Source organism: Embiotoca jacksoni, unplaced genomic scaffold, assembly GCF_022577435.1.
Source record: "Embiotoca jacksoni isolate LCO1_2020_lvr unplaced genomic scaffold, fEmbJac1.0.p SCAF_16, whole genome shotgun sequence".
Classification (NCBI taxonomy): Eukaryota; Metazoa; Chordata; class Actinopteri; family Embiotocidae; genus Embiotoca; species Embiotoca jacksoni.
Genome location: NW_027185296.1, coordinates 1,124,976 through 1,147,821, shown reverse-complemented (window position 1 = coordinate 1,147,821; position 22,846 = coordinate 1,124,976). Strand labels below are relative to the sequence as shown.

Sequence of the window (22,846 nt, the reverse complement as noted above, 5' to 3'; positions counted from 1 at the left end):
TCCAAACGACAGGATCGCTGGTAGTATTTCTCAGTCACATCTGATTGGTTGCAAAGCCAGTGAGTGTGTTTTAAAGAAAGGTACGCTCAAAAGTCACATGATCAGGCACTGCCTACCGCTGAGAGGTGCAGGGCTGGCGGATAATAGCTCGATGCCTGCAGGAATTAGATGTAGAGTGAGCGTTACAGGTGGAGCTGAAAGAGCGCTGAGCCGGATCCAAGACGAGGAAACACAGAAGCAGCCTGAACGGTTTCTGATCCTGACAACTACCGGTAAGTCTGACACCGAACACGAACCGCAGGCAGCTGTGACTTTACCGACTTGTTTTGTGTGCAGGTTTTGTCCCACAGGAGTGTCAGGTTTTATTTTTTTTTATTTATTTATTTTGTATCCACGGAGCTCGGCGCTAGTTGTGGGAATTGGATTGGCAACCTGGCAATATTCTCTTACTTATCTAAAGATTATAGGATATCCTAATCTAATAATAGCAGGCTGAAGCTCGACTAAGCAGTGGTAGGATACGCGTGAAAACACTTGCACCAGTGCAGATAGTGTTACACGGAGAGAAACGCGCAAACTCGGTGGGTCGCTGTTTCAAGGCAGCCATCAGGACAGCAGTGTCACAGGAGGAGTGTGTGGGGGAGACGCTTAGGATCACCAGCCAAACTCTTTCTAGCAATACTAAGTACACCGATTTCCCTCTCTGAAAAACCAACCATGTCATTCACCTTTAGAGACATAAGTCTCTCAAATACACCCAACAACGTTTTCTTGAACCATTTTGGAAATGTTTTCTCTGCACAGTTACAGTTACAAATCTACATCAGTTGAAGAAAAATAACAAAGGTGACCTTTGCAGTTTGTGCACATTACGACTGAATCTATCTAAATGTTACAGGGTTGAACGATGTCAAAGGTTCACAGATGGTGAGAATTGTAGCACGTTACACAGAACATGTGTCTGTCTGAGAGGCTTTACTCGGGGCGGTCATTTGCACCTGGTCAGGGGATTGCCTAATTTTAGCTGTCATACTGCAGCTCAGTGGGGTCGTGGGGTGTGGAGACACGGCTGCACACATCAACACGACAGATAATACACTGGCAGTGCTGTGGATGGAGCTGGAGATGATGCATGTTCTCTGTGTTTTAATACACGCACACGCACACACACGCGCGCGCGCGATCCGCTTTGAATGAAGGGCTTGTTTGACAGTGCACAATCATACATGACTTATGGATCATGATCAGACAGACTCCCGAGAATCAGATCAGTAAAGTAGCTTTCAGATATTTGATAAGTCTTGAGAACTACAGGAAAAAAAACAAAAAAAAAAACATCTTTATGGTTATTTCTGTCCCACAATACGCTGACAGAAATAACTGATCTGAAGAGCCAGCTCCAGCCAGGAGGCTTGTAAAGAGAACAATTTGATAATCAGTTGATTTTTCTCTACTTATTCTATTTCAAATGATTTAATACTCTTTTTAATGACTGATAATAACAGCTTATCTGCCACCTCTATGACCCTCTTGCCATTAAAAAAAAACAACAACAACACCCAAATACAGTTTATCATTTCTCCCAGAGCTGAAGCCATTGATTATGTAATTCTTGAGGCAAAAATACCAAATATCCATTTGTTCCAGTGCCTCCATGGGATATTTCATGTAATTATCATCTCAATTTGTGTTTGTTTTGGGAACTTTTTACTATTTTTAGATATTTTCTTTTTAGCATTAATCCAAAATTTTAATAAAAACAAATATATTGTTTGTAGTAATTGTTAGTTGCATCCCTGCTGTTTAGCCTTTTAAGTTAAATTTAATGACAGATGGTCTTGGAGTCATGAAATAGGTTTCTTGGATTCAATTTGAAATTCTGAATTGAAGTGCTGTCTTGTTGTCTTGGATGATCCCGTCTGTTGGTGAACTTGTCACACAACACAGGCAGAGCAGGCAGGGATGTCAGGGTATTCCTGTTTTCATTTGGTACACCAGGTCCTGCAGAGACTTGCCTGTGTGTGTGTATGTGTGTATGTGTGTGTGTGTTCGTGTTCATGTTCAAGCATGCGTTCAAGCATGCAGTCACACTTAAGCTGACTTGTCTCATCAATGATGAGTGATTTGTCAGAGCAGAGAGGTAAAGATCTTATTAAATAGGTTGTTGCATTTTAATGTTGTTGTTCGCTTGTCCTCTTTATTTATGTTAATGACTCTTAGTTGTCTGATGGCTTTGCTCTAATGATACATGTCGCAGCAGGCTTGAAAACTGTACACACAGCATATTCTTAAAGTATTGTTTTCAGCTAATTACAACTCTCCTGCCCGTCAAAACAAAAGCAGTTCAGCTACTGTCACTGTAATAAAAGCTTGCTTGCAGAAGTTTAACCTGGTGCTGAACTGGGGTGTGGTTTCCAGTCAGTGTTTCACAACAGAGTTTGTGACACACAGAGTGTCAAAGGTGAGCACCCTCCCACAGCCGGTTTCCTGTTTAGGCCCCTGTGATGGAATATTGTATCACAGCCAACTCACCAGTCGGCCTGCCAGTGGACAGCTCAGCTTACGTTAGACTGGCAGCCGTGCAGGCAGACAAAGAGACAGACGAGAAAACAGGCTGTCAACCAACCAGCCAGTGACTCGACGTGCATCAAACAGCAGTTAGTCAGCTGTGCAGGTAAATCAGTAACAGACGGAGGAGGCCTCGCCCATCCAGCAATCATAGTGCAGTCACACAAATGAAGACGTATGCTAAAGCCTGCGCCTACGCAGCCGTGGCTCATTCCAGCTGTTTGACTGTCCGCCCAGCTTTTTGGAAGTGATATGACTCGCGATGAGAACGGCATGCCTGTCTGTGCACGTTTCACATATTGCTGTGTAAGGTTTTAGTTTGTACACAGTTGTATTGAGGATCCATCGAAAGGTGCTGTAGATACTGTGGAGGCTCCATAAAGAGCTATAAATACCCTCATGCTTCAAGTGGTTGGAGTGTCTGGAGATGCTGCTACAGGGCTTCTTTAGTGTATAGTACTAGCTCATGTGCTGCTTTTGAACCCACACGTGTTCATGTTGTACTGCTTAATGAGTAAAAACCCACCCACTGTCACAGTGCTAGGCCTTTTTAACTAGAGAGGTACGTGTTGACATTTACATCTAGATGTATGGAGATGTAGAGAAACAGTTTTAGTCACACTCCTGTTCTTTGTTCTGGTTTTGTAGAAGTTCATCTTCCCTGACACTGACTCTCTGTATGCTGTTTACGCTCAGCAGTGTTTCAAATGTCAGGTTGACTTTCAAGGGAAGCAAAACGAGGCATGTTGTTCTTTGCTGTGTGCAGATGCTGTAGTATTTTCTACACAAACGATGTCAGTCATAAATACTTTTGTTTAGTACAGTCTAAGAAAAAGAGAATATCTGTTCAGAGCTGTATTATGCGGCAGCGTCTTTAAGGACGGGGCTTTGAGCAGGTTTTGCTTGCTGTGCTGGAATCAGCAGCGATCCCGTATGAACAAAAGCCTGAATAACCTTTTCCCCAGTGGAGGGCACACCTGACATGATAGTGGTTTATTATTGTTTGGTCACCAAGGTGTTAAAAAACAAAACCTGATTCAACCTGAAAGAAAGAACAGAGAGCACTGAAGAGAAGAGAAAACAGGCCACTTCATATTCAGGCTTACTTATCAAAAGTAATATCTTATCTTAATAAATATTTTGCCATGTAAAATACATAGTTTAAAAAGCTCTAAGACCCCATCTGCCCAAATTCACAATACTTTATATAATGACTTATCAGGATTAATAAAGGTGTGCCACTGACAAAGGGCCGCTTTGTAATATGCCAGCCCGTCCTGAACTATTAATGCTAGTTAGCTATTATGTTTGGCCATGATGTTGTGCAGCCTTTTTTCACAAGGTAAAGGGTCAAACAGACCGTGGGAGGGTCCTTCCTGATTAATTAACAGCACAAAGCATGTAGCAAAGAAAGAAGATTTACACCATCCAGATAAACACTTTACATAAATATGGGATCATAATCTGGCAATACAAAAGTTAAAGATCCCCTACAGAGAGTTTGAAAGATGTTTAAAAAATACCCTGCTTTTAAATAATAATTCTATTTTTTGTATAATATGAAGAGCAATGGAACCTTCAAGTTTCCACATCATGTTAGTGTAAGTTGAATATTGGACCAGAATTGGCTGTCAAACTAGTTGTGATTATGGAAAATGTCCACGTTCTGTTAGTTAATCGTGTTGGTTTTGCCCAAGTGGCACACATGCCCGCCCACCCGTACTGGAAGCCCGACTACACCCAAAGCATGTCAATCAAACCAGACACTCCCCCCAATATCTAATAAATGATGGAACTATTTTCAGAAGATCGACCAGAACACCGATCAGAAGGAGTGAACTTATCTTTCTCTTCGAGGAGTTGGCGAAGATCGAAAGAGATATTGGGCTTGGTGGCCAGAACCATGACTCCAAATACAAGCTAATGTTGCTTTGTGTCTGCTGGATGTGTCAAAAAAATTAATTCATTTGAATAAAGTTACTTTAAGAAAAAACACAAGGGTCCTTAAACGAATTTAAGTTATGCATGGTGACTTATAAAAACCTCAGCAGTATCCAACCCTTTCTTACACCGAGTCCACACGTGCACGTCAGTGTGTGAGTGTGACCCTTCATAAACAAAGGAAGAGAAAAGAGGGGCAACTGCTGCCTGCTCTTCTATTATTGTAGCCATACCTGCCTGTCAACACTGTTTGAAACTATCTGTCAAAAGCTGTGAAAAACAACCTGCAGTTATTCCATTCAGCTGCAGCGCTCAAACTACCGTCCCCCAACTTCCCCCCACCATCAGCCTGAGAGGGGAAAAGTATGCAAGACCTTGCCGCTCTGACAACAGATGAGCAGACCTACGCATGTAGTGGCTCGTCCCACCATGTCAAGTAACAACAAGGTGGGAGTATGGCAGTTAGTTGCCAAACGACTGATTCAAAACCGAGGTTGCTCAAAGGCACAGAGGAGTTAACTGTGAGATGTCTCTCGAGGAAATGTGGATGCTGTCATTTTGGTTTCTGTCAACAGGCGAAAACTCTGTGGTGTGTTTCAAAAGATGCATCTCTCTGACATCTGCTGTACGTTTTTTTTTTTTTTTCTTTGGGAGGTAAAATCTAAATAACACTTGCAAAGCACTTGTGAGGTGCTGCTGCTTCTTAGCACTGTGCACCGAAAAGAAAAGAGTACGGTGTTTTTTTTACCTTGCGAGTCTGCTCTCAAGTATACTTTGTGTGTTATTCTGAGATAAAAGTGCCTTGATGAATTTTGAATGAGGCTGCGTTAGTCAAAACAGAAAGAAACTCGCCAAAGAAGTCTCAATTCCACATGAATCCCAGGGTAGGCATGAGGTGCTAAAGCAATGAATTACAGTGATCTGCATGCATGCCCAAACCTGAACTGATCCCCTCTGCTGCTTGAACCCCGCTGAGCCCAGAGGAAGCAGGTTCTTATCAGGGAGGCGGACAGGAAGATGCAGAGAGCGGAGGAGGAAGGGAGAGTGGGGGGTTTGTGGGCAGCATGGCACTCTGCAGATTTTCACTTAACATCAGCTTCCTTTGTGAAGTTTATGACCTGTCATAGGTAACTGCAGCAGTAGGAGGTGAAAGACTTCTCTGCTTCTCCAGTTATATTTGTCTCCGTTCTGCCTACTGCCTGTGTTTTTGATGAATATACTTTTAGAATCAGCTAGTGGAACATGTTAATTCATAGCGCTACCCTTTTTTCAGACTCTGCTTTTGTCTCTTTTCATTTTCATCACTGTCTTGGTCTCTGCTGCTTCAGTTCTGATCTCGTTATGGTTTATGGCTGTAAAATTTTTTTTTAATTATTATATGTATTACTGCAAGAATAATATTTTCAACAATATGACAAAATACTGAAATATATTTTTATTATAAAATTCAAGAACATACAATTGGAACAAAATAAATGTTACAGATTTATATGTCGGCATAAATGCAATAATTTGCCTTCAAATATCCATTGAAAACTAACATTATTGTGGTTTGTTGTGCATCCGATCTTTAGTAACTGATCTTTTTTCTTCCAACTATCGGTTCTTTTGTAAGCATCTTACAATGTCAAGTGTCTTGGGATAACTTGTGTTGTGATTTGGTGCTAAAATAAATGTGAATTGAATTGAACCCACTTCCACACAACTTCTCCACTATGTTTGTTGTTGCTTTGCATAAGTTATACATGTCAAACCGTCACGCTGCATAATGGTATGACATCATTACGTCAACAAGTTGGCATACTGCCATTATCATGATATGATTTTTTTTTTTTAAATCATATTTAAAAATGATATTGACACTATCATGAACGTAACAATGTGGGACATAGCTACTTGTGGGCACCCCGAATGAATAAAAGTACAATCCCACATCTGTATTGCCTTTTTAAATAAATAACTCTGGGAAGAGATCTGCATGTTCATCCTTACCTTGTTTTCTGCCACTTATCTTAATTTTGATAATCATTTGAAGGTTTTACAGGACAAAACTGCACACCATCACATCCATGTCTCACTGAAAAGCAGGGATATCATATCTTTATAAATCTGTACACAATAATCAGCCATGAATCATCAGAATAGGTGGAAAGAAATAAGGTGTAGGGGGCAAACCAGTTGCCATTCTCATTTTTCTCATGTCCATCTTTTAATGTATGGATTATTTCCAGTCTTAGTAATAAAGTTGGTCTTTCTATTTCATGGGTCTCTGATTATTTCATTGATGTTTTCATATCTTTTTGCAGAAGCGGGCTACTGTGAAAATGATCTCCTCCAGCATCCCTCACCACTAGCTGGGCAGCATGGTTTCTACTCCCCCTTCCAGAGAGGATACCAGCAGCTCATTAGCTGTGCGCTGGAGGCTAACACCGACATAGATATTCACCACGCAGGACACAGAATTCAAACTGAGCTGAAGCAGGCTGAGCTGCACTCTTAACAGTTCTGGTTAAACATCTGAATGAATCGCCTTTAGAGGTTCTCCATAAACAAACAGGACTTGTGCAAGAGTGGCACATGTCCAGCGCAGTGACTTCACCACAGTGGAACGACATCTGGACTGAGACCCTGAACCATGTTTTGTCTCTGATTGGGTCTTTTGGTGGCAGAGCTGGACTGCGCAGCTCCTCCACACTTAGACTAACCTGGACTCTGAGCCATGTCTCTTCTCTCAGCTCTGAGCATCATCTGTGGATTGATGCTCCATGTTTGCTTTAGTGCAGTAAACGCTCACTATTGTGTCCCCCGAAAGACTGTCCCCTACCAGAGTAAGTCACAAATTCTCTTTTCCCCCCACTAAATGTCATGGCATATTTTTACTGGATTGTCCCTACTCCTGAGTTGCACCAGTAATTATGAGAGGTTGAAGCAGTTTTAATATGTATTTTCATATTTTATCCATGACCAAGAAGTGCAACTTTAACTGCTTAATTTTTTTTTCCTGCTGGCTGGGACAAATATTGGTTTTCAATGAATTTGCATTTTACTTTTTGCCGTGGGAGCATATTTTTTCTAACTGCATGAAGTCACAGCAGCTAAAATGTGGGAAGAAAATAAAGTAAAAATCTGTGTAATAAAGCAGGTTTTTTTCTGCGCAGACGAGCTGAAGTCGTTCCGAGAAGAGGGGATCTTCAATTACTCCACTATGCTAATGAGAGATGACCTGGGTGTGTTGCTGCTGGGGGCAAGAGAGGCCATCTATGCTCTAGATATTAACAACATCTCAGACCAAAAGGCTGCGGTAAGAACATGTGAGGGGAGTCATTAAAAATCTGTTAAGAGAAAATGAAGGTCTGGGACTTTGTTCCCCTCAGCGGCCTTCTGTTGGTAGCAACTGTCTGCAGAGCCATTAGTTATTAACACTCCAACTAAAAAATACACAAGCTGATGCTGCGCTGTCGGTTATTTTGCTTGATGAAATGGCTATTTCTTAACTTTTATGATTGCAGATTAAAAATGAAACATTTATTGAACTTTTTATATGTTACTGCAGTGGTGAGGACATTTCATCAAATAATCATTGAGCCATCTAAGGCTGGACTTGTCATGAAGTCATGGGTTATTTCAGCGGTTCTCAACTTTTTTTAGTTAGTGCCCCCTCAAAATTAAGATGGGTTATGGTGGCGTGGACAAGAGTTAGGAGCAGTTTGTCTGATATGAAAGATTTTTAGAGTCCAGTATTTCACAAGCAAAAAAAACAAAAACAAAACAAAAAAACAAAAAAAATAAAGAAACATAATTTTGTGTATCAGAAGTAAAACTCTTTTTGCTCTGATTCCTTAAATCATTCATAACCCCTCAGATTTATCTGCCCACAGACGGGGCACCACTGGTTCACAGAAGAGCCAGCCTGTTACTGGCTGTTACTAGTTCATTGCAGATATATTAGTATTGCTGTTTATCCTGGCAGATTACTAACAAAAATGTCCCCATAATATCACTTTCCACCAGTAGCAAATTACAACTTTTTATTTCAAAGGTAAAAGGTCTCGCTTGGCCCCCAAATGAAGCAAAGAAAAAACAGAAGTACATATTAAAATTGTTTGTTTATGTTAACAAATTGTGTTTGTGGCCGATATATTATGAGCAGATTTTTCTTGTATATCAATATCAGTTGTGGCCTCGAAAATCCAGTGTCTGTCGGGTTATGGTTCATCATATAAAGCAAAAGACTTTTACCTTGGAAACTATTCACGAGCTCGAGTCAAATCTTTGCATATTTTTCAGATAGTGTGTTCTCTGGTCAAAGATTAGTTTGCATTATGTACAGTAGTCTCACTGTTCATCATTTCTCTCGACTTGCACTTACAGTATGTATTGCATTTTCCCCTCTGGGTCTACAAAGTACTTTACAGTTTTTGCCTCCCATTCACACGTATTCCTACCCACACTCGCACACCGATGGGGAAAAATCCGCCACGCGAGGTTCTCGCACGCTAACAGGAGCAACTTGGGGTTCAGTGTCTGTTTTCCCAAAAACACTTAAGACATATGGACAGCAGGAACCAGAGATTGAACCACAACCCGCTTTTCCATCTGAGCCACAGCTGCCCCAACCGGTACACATTTGCATGAGGGATTTAAATGAATAATGCTGTTGTTGGACTCATTGGTCAGACAGTGGTGTGTTGTCCATTGTTGTAGTCCCACAGCTAACAGTCACACCTGAGGAGGGATTGGTGTCCCAGCTTCTGGAGTGCACTGACTGGTGTTGACACAAACAGTGAAATGTGAGCGTAAACGGACTTCAACTGTGGGGGTTGCAACACCATTCCTGCGTGCTTTGACAAGACACTTTCCTTCTGTTGATGCAGGTGTATTGGCGCGTCACCGAGGAGAAGCAGAGGGAGTGCAAGTACAAGGGAAAACATGCTGAGGTTTGTGCAATGTCTTTCAAAACAGAGCTCGTGTTAACTTCTAGGCTACAGATACAGCTTTAAAGTATGACTGTTGACTGAAAGCAGTTTACTCCCCGGCGCAATTTATGTCTGTACATTTGTAATATGGGAGTTTTTCTTTTCTTCTCCAACTCTTTACATAGAATTCTCTTTGAAGTGCTTCGCTTATAGCTTTGTACTCAATGTCCAAATAAAGGCATGAGGAGAACATGCACATGCACAGCCTTGACCTTTTGGCCACCAGCTCAACTGTAGGCAGCCCGTGCATTCGCTCTATGTTTGTGGCATGTTTGTGTTTTTGTGGCTGAACTAACAAAGCTCTGACCCTGGCATTCTCTCTGCTGGATCTTGTTGCAGGTGGAATGCCGTAACTACATTCGAACCCTGCACAGAGTGAATGACACATCAATGTATGTGTGTGGCACGAATGCTTTTAGCCCAATCTGTAATTATATGGTAAGTATACTTTAAAACATAGGGCTAGTCCTGATAAATTCATTAACAATTTCTCATCATAGGACCTTTTTTTTTTTTTTTTTTTTTTTTTTTTATATCTATGAAACCATTTGAAACATTTGTCCTTTTGTCCCCCTTTAACGGTAGTGACGCTTGTTCATGGCTCCTACAGAGGAGTTTCCGTGTTTAAAGGATAAGACTGACATTGTCTAATATTTTTCTTATTGCCAACAAACTGCCTGACAAGACCAATGCTAACTTTGTGTTCGTCCGTCTCTCAACACCTCCTGACTTCCTTAAATGGCCTGAGGCTCTTAGCCCCAGCACAGTTGGTTCTAACTGAAGACATAGCTCTTTAAAAATGTCTCAAGTAAAAATTTTAAAACGGGTGTAGTGTTTGCATAAAACAACTGGGCACTGTAGTTTTTTTGCAAATGTTACTCAAATAAGAGTAAAGGGTGCATTTCAGGGAGACTATTTTGTGGTGTGGATAGATGCACATTTAGTGCTCTAGTGAGTATTTACAGCAGCAGCACAGTGTAGGTGGGACTGACTTAAAATAAACTTTAGTGCTCATGCTTATTGTAATAAAGGAAAATATCACAGAGTGCAACAGTGTGACTTGGTCAGCCATTCATTCATTCTTTTTCAGGAGTTTTTGGAGGTTTGTGATACTGAGGAATACGAGTGCATCAGGCTTTTGATGTGCAGACAGAGCACTTGCCTGTAAAAGCAATTTATTGCTGGTTTTGGTCTTCTGTGTGGGATTTGTTGACAATAATTAAAACAGAGAACATCACCTTTAAGCCAAGCAGTTGAGTTTGTAGGTTGGAGTCAATAGATACCGGCTTTATGCTGCAGTCTTTGAAATGCCGACTATGTGCTTTTCCTGAGAAAAGTCTCTCGCTTTCTCCTGTGAGTCAAACAAGAGACAACTCTTTTTATCCACAAGAGTCTCATCAGTTATATTTCCTTTCTCTAATGTCTGCATTGGTTGTGAATAACAAAAAGCCTGTTCCTTTATAGTCTCAGTGGAGCTCCTGAATTGAGTTTATTTTGCCCGGAGACTCGGGAGACCGACCATCCTTGACGGCATCACCATGGGGAGTTTAGTGTTTCCTATGCGAAATAGAAGCAGATATGATTTTTACTTTAATTAATAATCTACCATATATTTGGACAAAAAATGTTAAACAGTAGCTGATTTAAATGTTGGAGATCAATTTCAATAATGCCATTGTATGCAAGATGTATTTAATGGGTTAAAGCATGCAAATCTCTGATGACCTTCTTTTAATTCCAGTTCTCAATCCCAATATTGAGTCTCAATACAACAAAACAATTTTCTGTCGTTTCCCTCCTTCAGCAACTTTTTCTTTCCTCTCTCTCTCTCTTTGTTTCCGACAGACGTTTGTTAATGGACAGCTGACACTGGAGGGAAAGCAGGAGGAGGGAAAGGGGAAGTGTCCTTTTGATCCCTTTCAGAGATACTCCTCCCTCATGGTTGGTGAGTGTCTGAGTCAGTTCTGCTGCCAAAGGGAACAAAGTGCAGAAGACTGCTGAATGTTCAAAGTCAACCAACAGAAAAGATCTTTATGAGATTTCACCTGTCTTCCGCACCAAACACATCAATAATATATCACCTATTTGTTAGGGCTGCCTGCTCACTTAACATATTCTGTCTACTAATCAGTCAGAAAAGCCAGTTTGTTTAGTCCATCAGCAGGAATATTAATGAGATATTGTTCCAACTTAACATGAATAATGGATATCCTGGAATTTTTCCTTACCTCTTGTTTTGGTCCAACAGGAAGTGACCTGTATTCTGCTACATCCATCAACTTCTTGGGCTCTGAGCCAGTGGTTCTGCGCAGCTCAAATTTGGCTCTTCGCACTGAGTTTAAGAGCTCCTGGCTCAGTGGTGAGTTTAGTGTTTAATGCATGATGCTGTTCATATTATCTTATATACTTTATTTTTCCTCCACTGGTCCTTCGTGTTTATTTTACATTATGCGATTACAGAGCCAAACTTTGTCTACATGGACTTTGTGGGTGAGAGTTTTGACAGTCCGGATGGCGATGACGATAAGGTATACTTGTTCTTCAGTGAGAATGCAATGGAGTACGACTTCTACAGCAAAGTTGCAGTATCCCGAGTGGCCCGTGTCTGCAAGGTATAACAAAGTACCGATTTTAAAAACTGGACTTCCGGCCTGTCAGACACAGGTCCGGTCGGTGTTAAAGAGCATCACAGAGGGCTCTGTTTCTGTGTTCAGGGTGATATGGGCGGCCAGCGGACACTGCAGAGGAAATGGACGTCGTTCCTGAAAGCTCGTCTGGATTGTTCCCTCCCTGAACCCAGCCTACCCCCAATTGTCCAGGATGTCTTCCTGCTGAAGCACAAAGACTGGAGTAAGAGTGTCTTCTACGCCGTCTTCACTCCGCAGTCGTAAGTATTTACCATCAGTTCCTGAAGTGCGTGAAACCCACACAAAAGTATTACCAGTTGAGCTTATTGCAATTAGTAGTATTTGTACACCTTGACTTAGATGATAAAATAATTCACACAAACTTTTATAAGAATATTTTTCCCTTGTCTGATTAATGTGTTATTTGAAAGTTTATATTTTATTTGACCTTTGGGTGATTATTTCAAGATTTAAAAAGTATACTTCAGTGTGCAGATAAAACACTTTGCCTGACTAAATGTGTGACGTTTTGTTTCCAGGAGCCTGTCCCAGTTATCTGCAGTGTGTGCGTACAGCGTGGCTGCTATTCGGGATATTTTCAATGAGGGAAAGTTTAAGACACCTGTTGCTGTGGAGACATCCCATGTCAAGTGGGTGATGTACACTGGCGAGGTGCCAGTCCCTAGACCAGGAGCGGTGAGTTAAACGACTTCTGATGTGGCTATAAGTGAAATTGGAAAGTCACTTAAACACATACTTTGCAGTTTTGGGGGGAGGAAAAAAAAAATCTAATCTGCAGTTTTGCATTTTTAGTGCATCAATAATGTGGCACGTAAAATGGGGATGAATCGCTCTCTGGACCTTCCGGACAAAACCCTTCAGTTCATCAGAGACCGGCCCCTAATGGATGAGGCCGTTCGTCCGCTGACGGGGGGGCCACTGCTGGTTAAGGGAGGAGCTTTGCTGACTCGGATTGTGGTGGACAGCGTGTTGGCTCTGGATGGACAGAGATATAACGTCATGTTCATCGGCACCGGTAAACTAGTGACTATCTGTAACAATATGGTTTTACCGGGATGGTAGTAGAACAGAACCAATGTTAAAGCTATTAGAAAATGAGCCTCTTGTTTACCTCAACTTAGTCCTAGTTGTAAACTTAAATGCCCTGATATCTTCAAACATGAACATTGTCTTGACTAAATAAACATCAATTAAATTTAAAGTTTGGAAAAATATTCAAAGTTATTTATTTTTTTTGTTTCATGAGCACTGTGGGAGTTTGCTTTGATCAGATTGACAGTACGAGCAAAATCAACTGTTTACATTTTTATTCAAATGTTGCTAAACTCTGATTGACGCACAGATATATGTAACATAACCTATCTCTGCCCACTTTACAGTGACGGGGTATATCAAATCATGTACTTGTGTAATGTGTTAATTTTTTTGGTCTCTGTTCCAGAAAATGGTTATGTTCAGAAGGCTGTCAACTATGATGGAGAGATGTTCATCATCGAGGAGATTCAGCTGTATGAAACCCCCGAGCCTATCGGCATCCTGCGCCTCTCGTCCAGCAAGGTAACAGGTCATACTAACAGACTCATATACATTTATTTGGCTTATCATCATCATCACAGGTGACGATCATTTACTGGTGTTTTGTAGGGAAATGCTGTGTAATAAACCTAATTATAAATTTATGTATCAGTTTTGTCACTTAATTGCCAACAAACACTGTTTTTTTTAATTATAATTATTTGTATGCGTGTGCAATCATAGGGCCAACTGTATGCTGGCTCAGAGTTTGGTGCAGTCCAGATGCCGCTGAGTAATTGCAGCCAATACGACACCTGTGCGGATTGCATTGTGGCCCGGGATCCTTACTGTGCCTGGGAGCTCTCCACTGAGCAGTGCTCCTCCGTCTGCAGCTCATCTCCCTCCTCAGATACGGCAATACAGAGTCTGAAAGAGGGAGATGTGTCACAATGTCCTTCACCAGGTCCGTTCATGTACATTGTGTTGCTAAATCCATTACTGGGAGGACTTTTTGTATGACTTCCAGCCTTTTAATTTGTTGTTAAGTTGGACTAACCTTGTGTTTGTGTGTGTGGTTTTTAGATCCCAAAGCAGCTGTTGACCTTACCCTCGTTCCAGAGAACAACATCCAGCTGCCTTGCCAACCTCACTCCAACTTGGCGCAGGTGCACTGGCGATTTTCTGACCAAACACTTTACTCCAACAGCAAATACTATATCTACAGCGGAGGCCTCCTCATCCTGAGTGCCTCTGAATCAGACGCTGGGCTGTACACCTGTGACTCAGTAGAACAGATAAATGGCAGGACATACAACCGGACTGTGGCTGTTTATCGTTTACAGCTCCACTTCGGCCCAGCAGTGGGGGACAGCCATACTCCTGGCACTGAGGTGACAAATTCCTCAAACTCTATTCACGGTTTGATTACAGCTGCACCAGCGCCGGTGCCAGACCCCGGCTCTGAGGACCCATCATCCCCCAAGAAACAAAGCGACACCGGCAGGGTAACTCATTTAGAGGTAGCTGTGGCTCTGCTGTCGCTGCTTTGTCTCTCCTTGATGGGGGTCGTATTTTGTATATGGAACCGAGAGCGTTGGGAGTGTTTTAATTTTGCGAAGAGCTCTGGCGAGAGCAAGGGAAAAAGGCAGTCAGCTGAGTACACGCATATCCAGAACAGAACTTCAGAGATAAAGCTCCTGGGGCCTGAGTCCGGGAGACCATGCAGTGCCAATAATAATCACTGTGCTGTTGACTTCAAAGGGAACGGAGAGCACCACTTCACACCTATGGCCAACATTTCAAGTCTGGATGGTCTGGGATACATAAACGATGAGTCAGAGATTTGACTCTGCTGAGGTATAGAATTCAGTCCAAGGCCAACACCAGTGCACTAATTATCTTCCTATGGGTGTACTTCCACTAAAAAACTCTTTTCACATTATAAATTCTTTTGATTGGTATCCTGGTTCTCCTTGACAATTTCCTACACTGTCTATCATTTCCATACTCTTACCGGGAGCTGATGTTCTCTGAAAAGACATTTTTGTTGGAATTTACACTCCAGGAAATAGTTAAAACTCATGTTTTGATATATGTATTTTTTGTATAATGACAAATTGTGAATACACTCTGTAATATATTGTGTACAGCAATTTTTGACGATTATTTATTTATCGCGATTACATTTTTATTTCCTTTTAAAACTGTTGTAATCTAAGTCTTGTAAATAGTATCAACAACAATGAAAAAGTAGCTTTTTGATCTCTAATTTCCAAGAACATTTCATACATTTTATGGATCCCACTGTTTATTTAATACAAAATTCATCAGTCAGAGTTTACTACCAGTCTTTGCCTGTGTTAATGATTGATCAATAACCTGTACTGCTGGATCCCAGACATACCTCTGCTTTTAAGCAAATAGGCACTCACAGTAGGTGATAGAGTCAATGTTGTACTTCTATTTTCCATAACACAAACTATTTTACGCCAGTGAATGTTATATCACCATTTAGGGTGAGCTTGTGAGCAGGGTGTTTTTTTTGGGTACACAGCAACATTTCAGATTCCAAGAATATGCTGCAGTCTTACTGTGAAAAAGACTAAAATGTCATTGGATTGTAGAAGAGGATGGGCGTGCATTTCTATCAGCGAATCGACTCGGCGACGCATCATGTGTAAGAATTTTGGTGTCAAACTTTGGAAAATGCTGCCTTGTTCTTAATAAAAAAAACACTTTGTTTGAAGGTTGACTTTGCATCGAGCTATTAGTAATGATTAACTTGACTCTCACAGCAGAGGAATATGCTTGAAAGGGGCTTTCTGTTGTTTCCAACAGATACGCCTGTGGTTTGTGGTGTGTGTGTGTGTGGGGGGGGGGTGGGGGTTACATCAGTGACAACGAACACTGACTCTACAGTTCTTTCAGACCTATATATTTGGGTCGGGGAAAAAAAAAGTTACAGGAATGAATCTGCTCTGTGTTTTTTACACTCTGTCATTAACACCTGTTCTCGGAGCCACCTTGTTTCATCTCAAAGACGTACTGTAGATATGGAAGGATTTAAGTAGGTCTCTGGTAAATTATTTAACAGTGCAGTATAAGGAAGTTGTCATGAACAGAATTGTGGATGTACAGTATATTAGAGTCTTATAAGGGGATAAATAAAACATTGCCAGTGCAGTTCATAGATTGTCTTTCTCAAGCGTGTTTGATTCATTTATGCTTTAATACCACATGACAACTATTGTTTTTAGTTTCTTTATTCTAAAGAAAGAAGGCAGAAGGCTAATATTGTTTATTACTTCCTGAAATCACCATCTGAGATTTTTAGCTGCCCTTCTCCGTTCATCGGCCCTGCTTTTCCTTCCAACATTTAATGAGGTTTCTTCTCTTCCTTTTGGTTTTCGGTTGTGAGAGTTATTCTGTAATGCTCAAAGGCTTGTTTTTTATCCCACACTCAGTTTCTTCAAACATATCTAAAATAATCAATATGACAGCGGCATTGCTTTGCTTGGGTGAAAAGCACTACACAGGAAAACAAAGTTTTTGAATTTAAAAAAAACAGCACAAGTGGGCCCTTAAAGGGGCAGGTGGACCACATGTACGCCCAGTGGTGGACCGTGGTCCATAACCGCTGCCCAGCGGAACTTGTATTGTTCCATCTGCAATAATGGTGGATGAGAATGAGTATGGAAAACCTAACTAGAATTAGTGCCTTATGGTTGTCTGCCTCCGCTAATCAGTCACGTTGCAGTTTACATCCATGTCTGTCCTGATTCATGTTTGTTGTGAAAACTTCAAAGGAATTTGGCCAATAAATCTGATTCTGATAGAACAAAGTTGCAGCAGACAGCAGATGATGCTTTGAATGTGGATGTTGGTGTAAAGAAGCTACTAGTTTTAGGATGCTTCACACTCACATATTCAACCCGACAGCACAAAAGATCTGTACAATCAGTAGTTTGAAGGTGGACACCCAAGATTAGTGTCACATATTCAGTATCTTCAGATTAAATGTGAAATATGGTTCCTGAGTTATGATGTTGAATAAGGGCCAGAAAAGTGTTTTTGCTGAGCATTATGAGGTCACCTAACCTTTAGGATATGAAATGTCATCATTTCATTTTATCCCATTAGATATGCGAGTGGAATTTTTTCATAATAATTTCATGAATTCTAGAGTTATCGCCACAATTGTTGTTTTTGAGGAAACCATGACCTTTGATCCCTAAAAACACATCAGTTTATCCTCAAGTCCAAGTTAATGTTTGTGCCAAATTTGATGAAATTCCCTTGAGGCAATCTTAATATCGTGTTTATGTGAATTTGACCAACGGATAGACGACACAAAAACATGTCTCCTGGCATGTAAGCATAATGCATTTTAAATTCATCAAATGTTGTAAAACTTGATAATATGGCTATCAATTTTGAGTTTGAAACATTTATAAATACAGACGTGACCAGTCATTTTTCAGACCCTCACCATAAATCCAACCATTAAAAGGTCTTTTATGATCATCTCAGACAGACACGCAATGTGAATAAGAATATTTATTGAAATGTAGCAATATTTAAAGGTTAGTTGAACATATCCATTTCATTTCATCACTTATCAAATAACAGAAAAATCTAAATATTTAATTTGGCAGTTGGCCATGAAGGACACTTTTATTACAAGAAAAGAAAAATGAAATGTTGTAAGAGGCAAAAACCTTTTACTCTTAGTCAGGGCTTATTCTTCATTCAGGCTTTGGCTGGATTAACATTAGCTGAAGTGTTATATTACCTGCATAAAAAGACACATTGGTTGCTTTTAATGATATGGTTCAGCAGAAGATTGTAGGAATGACAGAAAATTAGTCACATTCAGTATTAGGCTGCATTCATACAATCTGTTTCCACGTTTACATGCAGGGTTTCAATCAGCCTGTTTGTGCCCGTTTCTATTGGTTACATGAGGTCAGTTCATTTGAAATAAGACAACCTAGTTCAGTCCAAACCCCAAAATGGGCTGCATGCAACCACACTGTAATCACCATACACAACAATTCAGTCTATCTAGCAGAAGGTGAAAGTGACTGGAACATTAACAACAGCTGATAAGGTGCTTTTAAATCAGGGCGCTGACCACTAAAAGCAAACAGTGTAGCTCTGGAACAACAGAAACGGAGAAATACTGAGGCAGAATACAACACAATATCTACTCTGGGTGTGACTTTTTCAAATATCAAAAAATTGGAAACAAGTGTTTTGGCACATCAGTGCTCAGTAAGACATACCACAGAGGAGAGTTGCTTCACTGAAGCATAAATCCAGTTTTACAAAAGAAAGCAGCATTTGTTAAGGCGGAATCAAGCAAGACATTTCTCACATGCAAATCCTGCACGTGCATTTAGAGAGATCATAGGCAAGCATGGGAACATAAAGCACAGCGTATCAAATGTAAAATGAAGTCCTGCCAGAATATACAACACAGCAACACAGAGAGGAACTCCACCAGATAAAAACCGTGCAGTTGGCCAAAGAAAAAAAAAAAAAAAACCCTGTTCTTCAGCATAATACAATTTCTAGCATGCTGCTCTGGCAATGCACAAAACAATTCTATCATGATGATCCATAAGGCACACATCCTTCACACAATGCTGTCCTGTAACTGTGCACACTCCTTTTGGATTACCACTTGAATACACTACACCTCTCAAAAAAAAAATCTTGAAGTTGAGCACAGAACTGTGTTTGTCGGTGATTTCGAGGAAAATAGGTGTAAACAAAGTTGAAATGTAATGGCATACTTTGAAGTTGACCCTCTACCAAGCACGCAAGGCTTTACTGAGCTTTGGTGACAAAACTCTTTTTTTTTTTTTTTTTGCTATCCTGTCCTCTCATCATCAAAAAAAAAAAAAAAAAAAAATGCACCTTGATAATTTGTAATGTAATGGTGAAATGATTGTGGGGTTTTGAAGCGCTTTCTTGAGTGTTGTATAAATGGGCCTGTTGTCTGTCTCCCTCTAGAGGCGATCCTGAGCTATCACCAGCGGCTGTTGTCAGGATAGCTCGGCACGGCGGCGGGGTACTCTGGCAAACTCGGGCCTTGGGCTGTCTGAGCAACAGCGTTGAACCCTGCTTCCCTCACCGGTGCACTCTTCCACAAGCCGGTGCTCCACTCTTCCTGAGCGCGCGACATGCTACCGCCACCGCCTCGGTACAGTCTGTGCACCTGCAGCACGAGAAGAGAAGCGGGGGTAATGTTCATAACGTGTATTCCTGTGTGTTTTCAAGTGTCTGTGTGGGTTAACATGCACAAAGGAAGGAGAAAACTAAATGTAAGTGCCTGTGCGTGTGTGTGTGTGTGGGGGGGGGGGGGGGGGGGTCGGCTTACGAGTACACTCACCTTAAGTAGAACGAATGCCATTAAAGCGGTCACCAGAGTGAAGAGCAGAGTTGAGATAAGCATCACTATAGCCGAGCCCACATTTTTGCTGAAAAACATCACTGTTGCAATCCAGCCGCTTTGAGGTGGTGGTGAAAGTGAGATGGAGTAGTGCGGGTTAGTGTTTCAGACAGTACACACTCGGCAAAGTGGACTTAAGACAAATGTAATCCAAAGTTACTGATGAACCATTAAGCAGTGAGTGACAGAACAGCAAACTGATGATCAGCTGACTTGTCATCACACATCGTACCACAAGTGAACAGTGATATTATCACAAGCAGATGTCCAGTTGTTCAACTTACATGTTACAGTTTTAAGGATTGTCAGGGTGAAAACTTATACAACTACAAAACATTTTCAAATGACTACATGCAGTCAAAGGAGCAACGGGAATAATTCTACATAAAAGTTTTAGAAACCTCAGAAACAATATTTTTGAGTGATGCGTGTTGAAACCTCAGTTTTTAAGAGCTGAACCCATGCGTTGTTGTTTTTTTGCAGCAAATTAAGAAACCACAAAACTAAATGAATAAAATAAAATAGTTACTAATATTTTAAATCAATTGGCATACTACCCTTAAAGAGTTTGTCTCCTCGTCATTCAGTTCATATTTACATTCAACATCATGAGCATGATGGTACAACAAACCTGGCTGGCAACCGCCACCTCAGCAGCATACTACAACTGGCAATGAGTTACATTAAAAATGCAAAATCCCTTGGTTTTATTTTACAATTACATCTATCTTAATTTCATAATTAAACAGAAAATGCAACCATCTGGCGAAAAGCCCATTTACACTCTGCCTTGATCAAAAACCATCATGACCCACTCTGACAAAAACTGGCAGACAAGATGTGCGCAGTGTTCAGAGCTGGTTTAGTTCAACTTACCATGTTCCCCAACCAGAGAAGCCTAAAGCCTGGATGAAGGTCACGACACACTGAAGGAAGAAGATGAAGAAGAAGGCCATGAAATTGAACGAGCTATCAGCCCTGTGAAGAACAGAAAAAAAAAAAGAGAATACAAAGGGATTATTAGGTAAAGAAGCCTGGAGTTACTCTGTGTTTGTTGCATCGTTGCTTCCGCCTCCTAGTTGCCAATATGCGAGTCAAACTATTATGATGGTCTCAATAGGTCAAGCTTCAGGAAAGATGGAAATGTGCTCAGTGAACATGATGGGAGCAACTTTAAAATCAGTGAACTAGAAGCTCCTTTGGAACACAACAGTCTGTGCATACATTATCAGTGCTTTGCCAAGAACACAATTTTTTCTTCCTGTAACAGAAAATTGAGCTAGTAGAGACCTGCTTGTCAGTAGTTCATCACTTAATGAGTCAGTTTCCTATAAAGGAACTCCCAGAAGACTGACATGATGCTTGTTGGTTCAGCTTGATATAGATCTGTTTTCATGGAATTTTCTTTTCATTATGATGCCTGCACAATTTCTCCGGGTGATGCAAACAAAATTTTAGGAATAGATTTTAAACCGCCCTCTACTTTTGAGCCACATATCAAGTATGTCACAAGTACTTTGTGGTTTCATTTACATTACATAGCCAAACAATGACACTTTTTATTTAATTCAGGTGCAGAAATCGTTCTAAGTCCTATTTTGGAATACACTTCCTATGCCAATTTGGGAGGTACTCTCTGTTGAGATTTTTAAATTTAGGCTTTAAACCCACTGATTTCTGACCACTAAAAGTTTCACTGGATGGGTAAACATTAAATTTTGATACCTAAATTCAGTTTGGTGCTTAATGCACTTTATACATTTCCAAACCTCAAGCATGGTGTTATATTAACACTTCCACTAAGTTTGGTTTTGCCTGTAATTATGTGTTTATTTTACATGTGAAGTGTCACTGTTGCGTGTCTGATGTTATACTGTAATCTCTTAAGTATGCAGAGACCCTTTGGCTAACGATGACTAACCTGAAAGCTTTGTAGAGTGGTCTGAACCAGCAGGTGTAACTGCAGGGACTGAGGAGGATGAGCCACAGCAAGGAGAAGCCAAAGTTTATGGCACTTCCGCCCCCGGCCCACCAAGCAATGCACGAGATCACATTTATGCACAGTGTGCCTGAATACACTGCGGAAGAGAGAGTACAGGGTTGTGAAGAGAAGAGGGAAGGAGAAAAAAGAAAGTGAGTTTTTCAACTTAAAAGCAGTGGAAGGAATCTGTCTTCTTCCTCAAAAAAAAGTGACATAAAAAGTAAATAACTGTATGTGGAAACACGTACACATCCAAAGACTGTAGACTCTACGAACCAACTGCTGATGGGGTGTAGGAATTTCCTCTTCAATGTTCTGGTAAAAACATGGCTTTATTCTTACAAACTGGGGCAGGGGAGGAAAGTTATTCACACGTTCTGAAACAGAAAGCAAAGTGTCATCATCACACTACTGTCTTACTATTTTATTATGTTACAGCAAGATAGATGGATGGATGGATGGGTAGATAGATAGATAGATAGATAGATAAATAGAGACAAACCTGCCATTTTGAAATCCCACTCCTTTCCTGAATAAAAACAACACAAGAAATGTGAATAACTAGTTAAAGCTCATGCTTTCAGAGCATCCCAGGCAGGAAATCTATCAACTATTTTCACGTGTTTTTACTTTATTAGCTGAAGAACATTGGTAACATTGATCACAACTGTGTTCCCTTCATCCAGTTAAAGTTGTAAACATAGTACTACTGATACATTTGAACATGTTGCCAAGTCACGTGCCTCTCTCCTCGATGCCCATTCCAACTTTGGTCTAACTAATTATAAAACGCAAACAATAATGTATCCAGTTTTAATTGAACTATACCGCTATTATGTTATTAAATGTTTACTTTATATGCGATATGGTCCAGTAGATAGCAGCTACAGCGTGTTGTCGGGCTGCTCAGTAGTCGAACGGGACCAAAGATGAGCTCAGTGTCTCTTTATCTCACGCTGTCGCTTCATTTGACTAACTAGTTAGCAGTTGACAAAGACTGACAGGACAATTACAGCTAACAAGTCAACACAAAGCGTAATGAAGATGTGTCAGTTTTACCGGGATAACGTTGATGTCCTCACGTTTCCGTCGACAACTGCAGGGGTCCGAGAATCATTCAGGATGCGCTTTTCCGTCCCCCATAAAAAAAACGTACTGCGCATGCACCGCACCGTGGAGCACTTGTAGTTCTAAACGGTTCGTATTCGACACGTCTTATGGGGCGAAAGAACTACAAGTCCCAGAACTCGCGAGAGCGGCA

The 22,846-nt window shown here is 40.8% G+C and overlaps 2 protein-coding genes across 3 annotated transcripts; one reads left to right on the top strand and one right to left on the bottom strand.

Moving 5' to 3' along the window:
* Positions 1–166: 166 nt before the first annotated feature.
* Positions 167–15,893, top strand: LOC138198610 (semaphorin-4E). 2 transcript variants are annotated; one of them, XM_069150096.1, is made up of 14 exons: positions 167–272; positions 6,816–7,337; positions 7,668–7,810; positions 9,384–9,446; positions 9,825–9,923; positions 11,331–11,430; positions 11,734–11,844; positions 11,946–12,097; positions 12,200–12,372; positions 12,652–12,808; positions 12,926–13,148; positions 13,575–13,690; positions 13,892–14,111; positions 14,231–15,893. In XM_069150096.1, the coding sequence occupies exons 2-14, from the start codon at positions 7,229–7,231 to the stop codon at positions 14,992–14,994; spliced, it is 2,430 nt and encodes an 809-aa protein (XP_069006197.1). In that variant the 5' UTR covers positions 167–272; positions 6,816–7,228; the 3' UTR covers positions 14,995–15,893. The 2 variants fall into 2 exon arrangements, with proteins under 2 accessions (XP_069006197.1, XP_069006198.1); XM_069150097.1 differs by lacking the exons at positions 167–272; positions 6,816–7,337; positions 7,668–7,810; positions 9,384–9,446 and having other exon boundaries at positions 9,833–9,923; positions 10,950–11,430.
* A 1,796-nt stretch (positions 15,894–17,689) lies between these two features.
* Positions 17,690–22,731, bottom strand: scamp4 (secretory carrier membrane protein 4). The gene is made up of 7 exons (XM_069150095.1): positions 22,645–22,731; positions 22,088–22,114; positions 21,834–21,962; positions 21,526–21,682; positions 20,481–20,582; positions 19,545–19,662; positions 17,690–19,370 (listed from the first exon to the last, which is right to left on the bottom strand). The coding sequence occupies exons 2-7, from the start codon at positions 22,092–22,094 to the stop codon at positions 19,182–19,184; spliced, it is 702 nt and encodes a 233-aa protein (XP_069006196.1). The 5' UTR covers positions 22,095–22,114; positions 22,645–22,731; the 3' UTR covers positions 17,690–19,181.
* Positions 22,732–22,846: the final 115 nt, after the last annotated feature.

What these genes read in the sequence shown, in the direction of transcription:
- LOC138198610 (XM_069150096.1), top strand. Translation starts at nt 7,229, where the DNA reads ATGTCTCTTCTCTCAGCTCTGAGCATCATCTGTGGATTGATGCTCCAT. An exon ending in ACAAGGGAAAACATGCTGAG is followed by an intron (nt 9,447 to 9,824) that starts GTTTGTGCAATG and finishes ATCTTGTTGCAG; the next exon opens with GTGGAATGCCGTAACTACAT. An exon ending in CGTCATGTTCATCGGCACCG is followed by an intron (nt 13,149 to 13,574) that starts GTAAACTAGTGA and finishes TCTCTGTTCCAG; the next exon opens with AAAATGGTTATGTTCAGAAG.
- scamp4 (XM_069150095.1), bottom strand. An exon ending in TTCTCTGGTTGGGGAACATG is followed by an intron (nt 19,663 to 20,480) that starts GTAAGTTGAACT and finishes ACCACCTCAAAG; the next exon opens with CGGCTGGATTGCAACAGTGA. An exon ending in TGGCATTCGTTCTACTTAAG is followed by an intron (nt 19,371 to 19,544) that starts GTGAGTGTACTC and finishes CTCGTGCTGCAG; the next exon opens with GTGCACAGACTGTACCGAGG.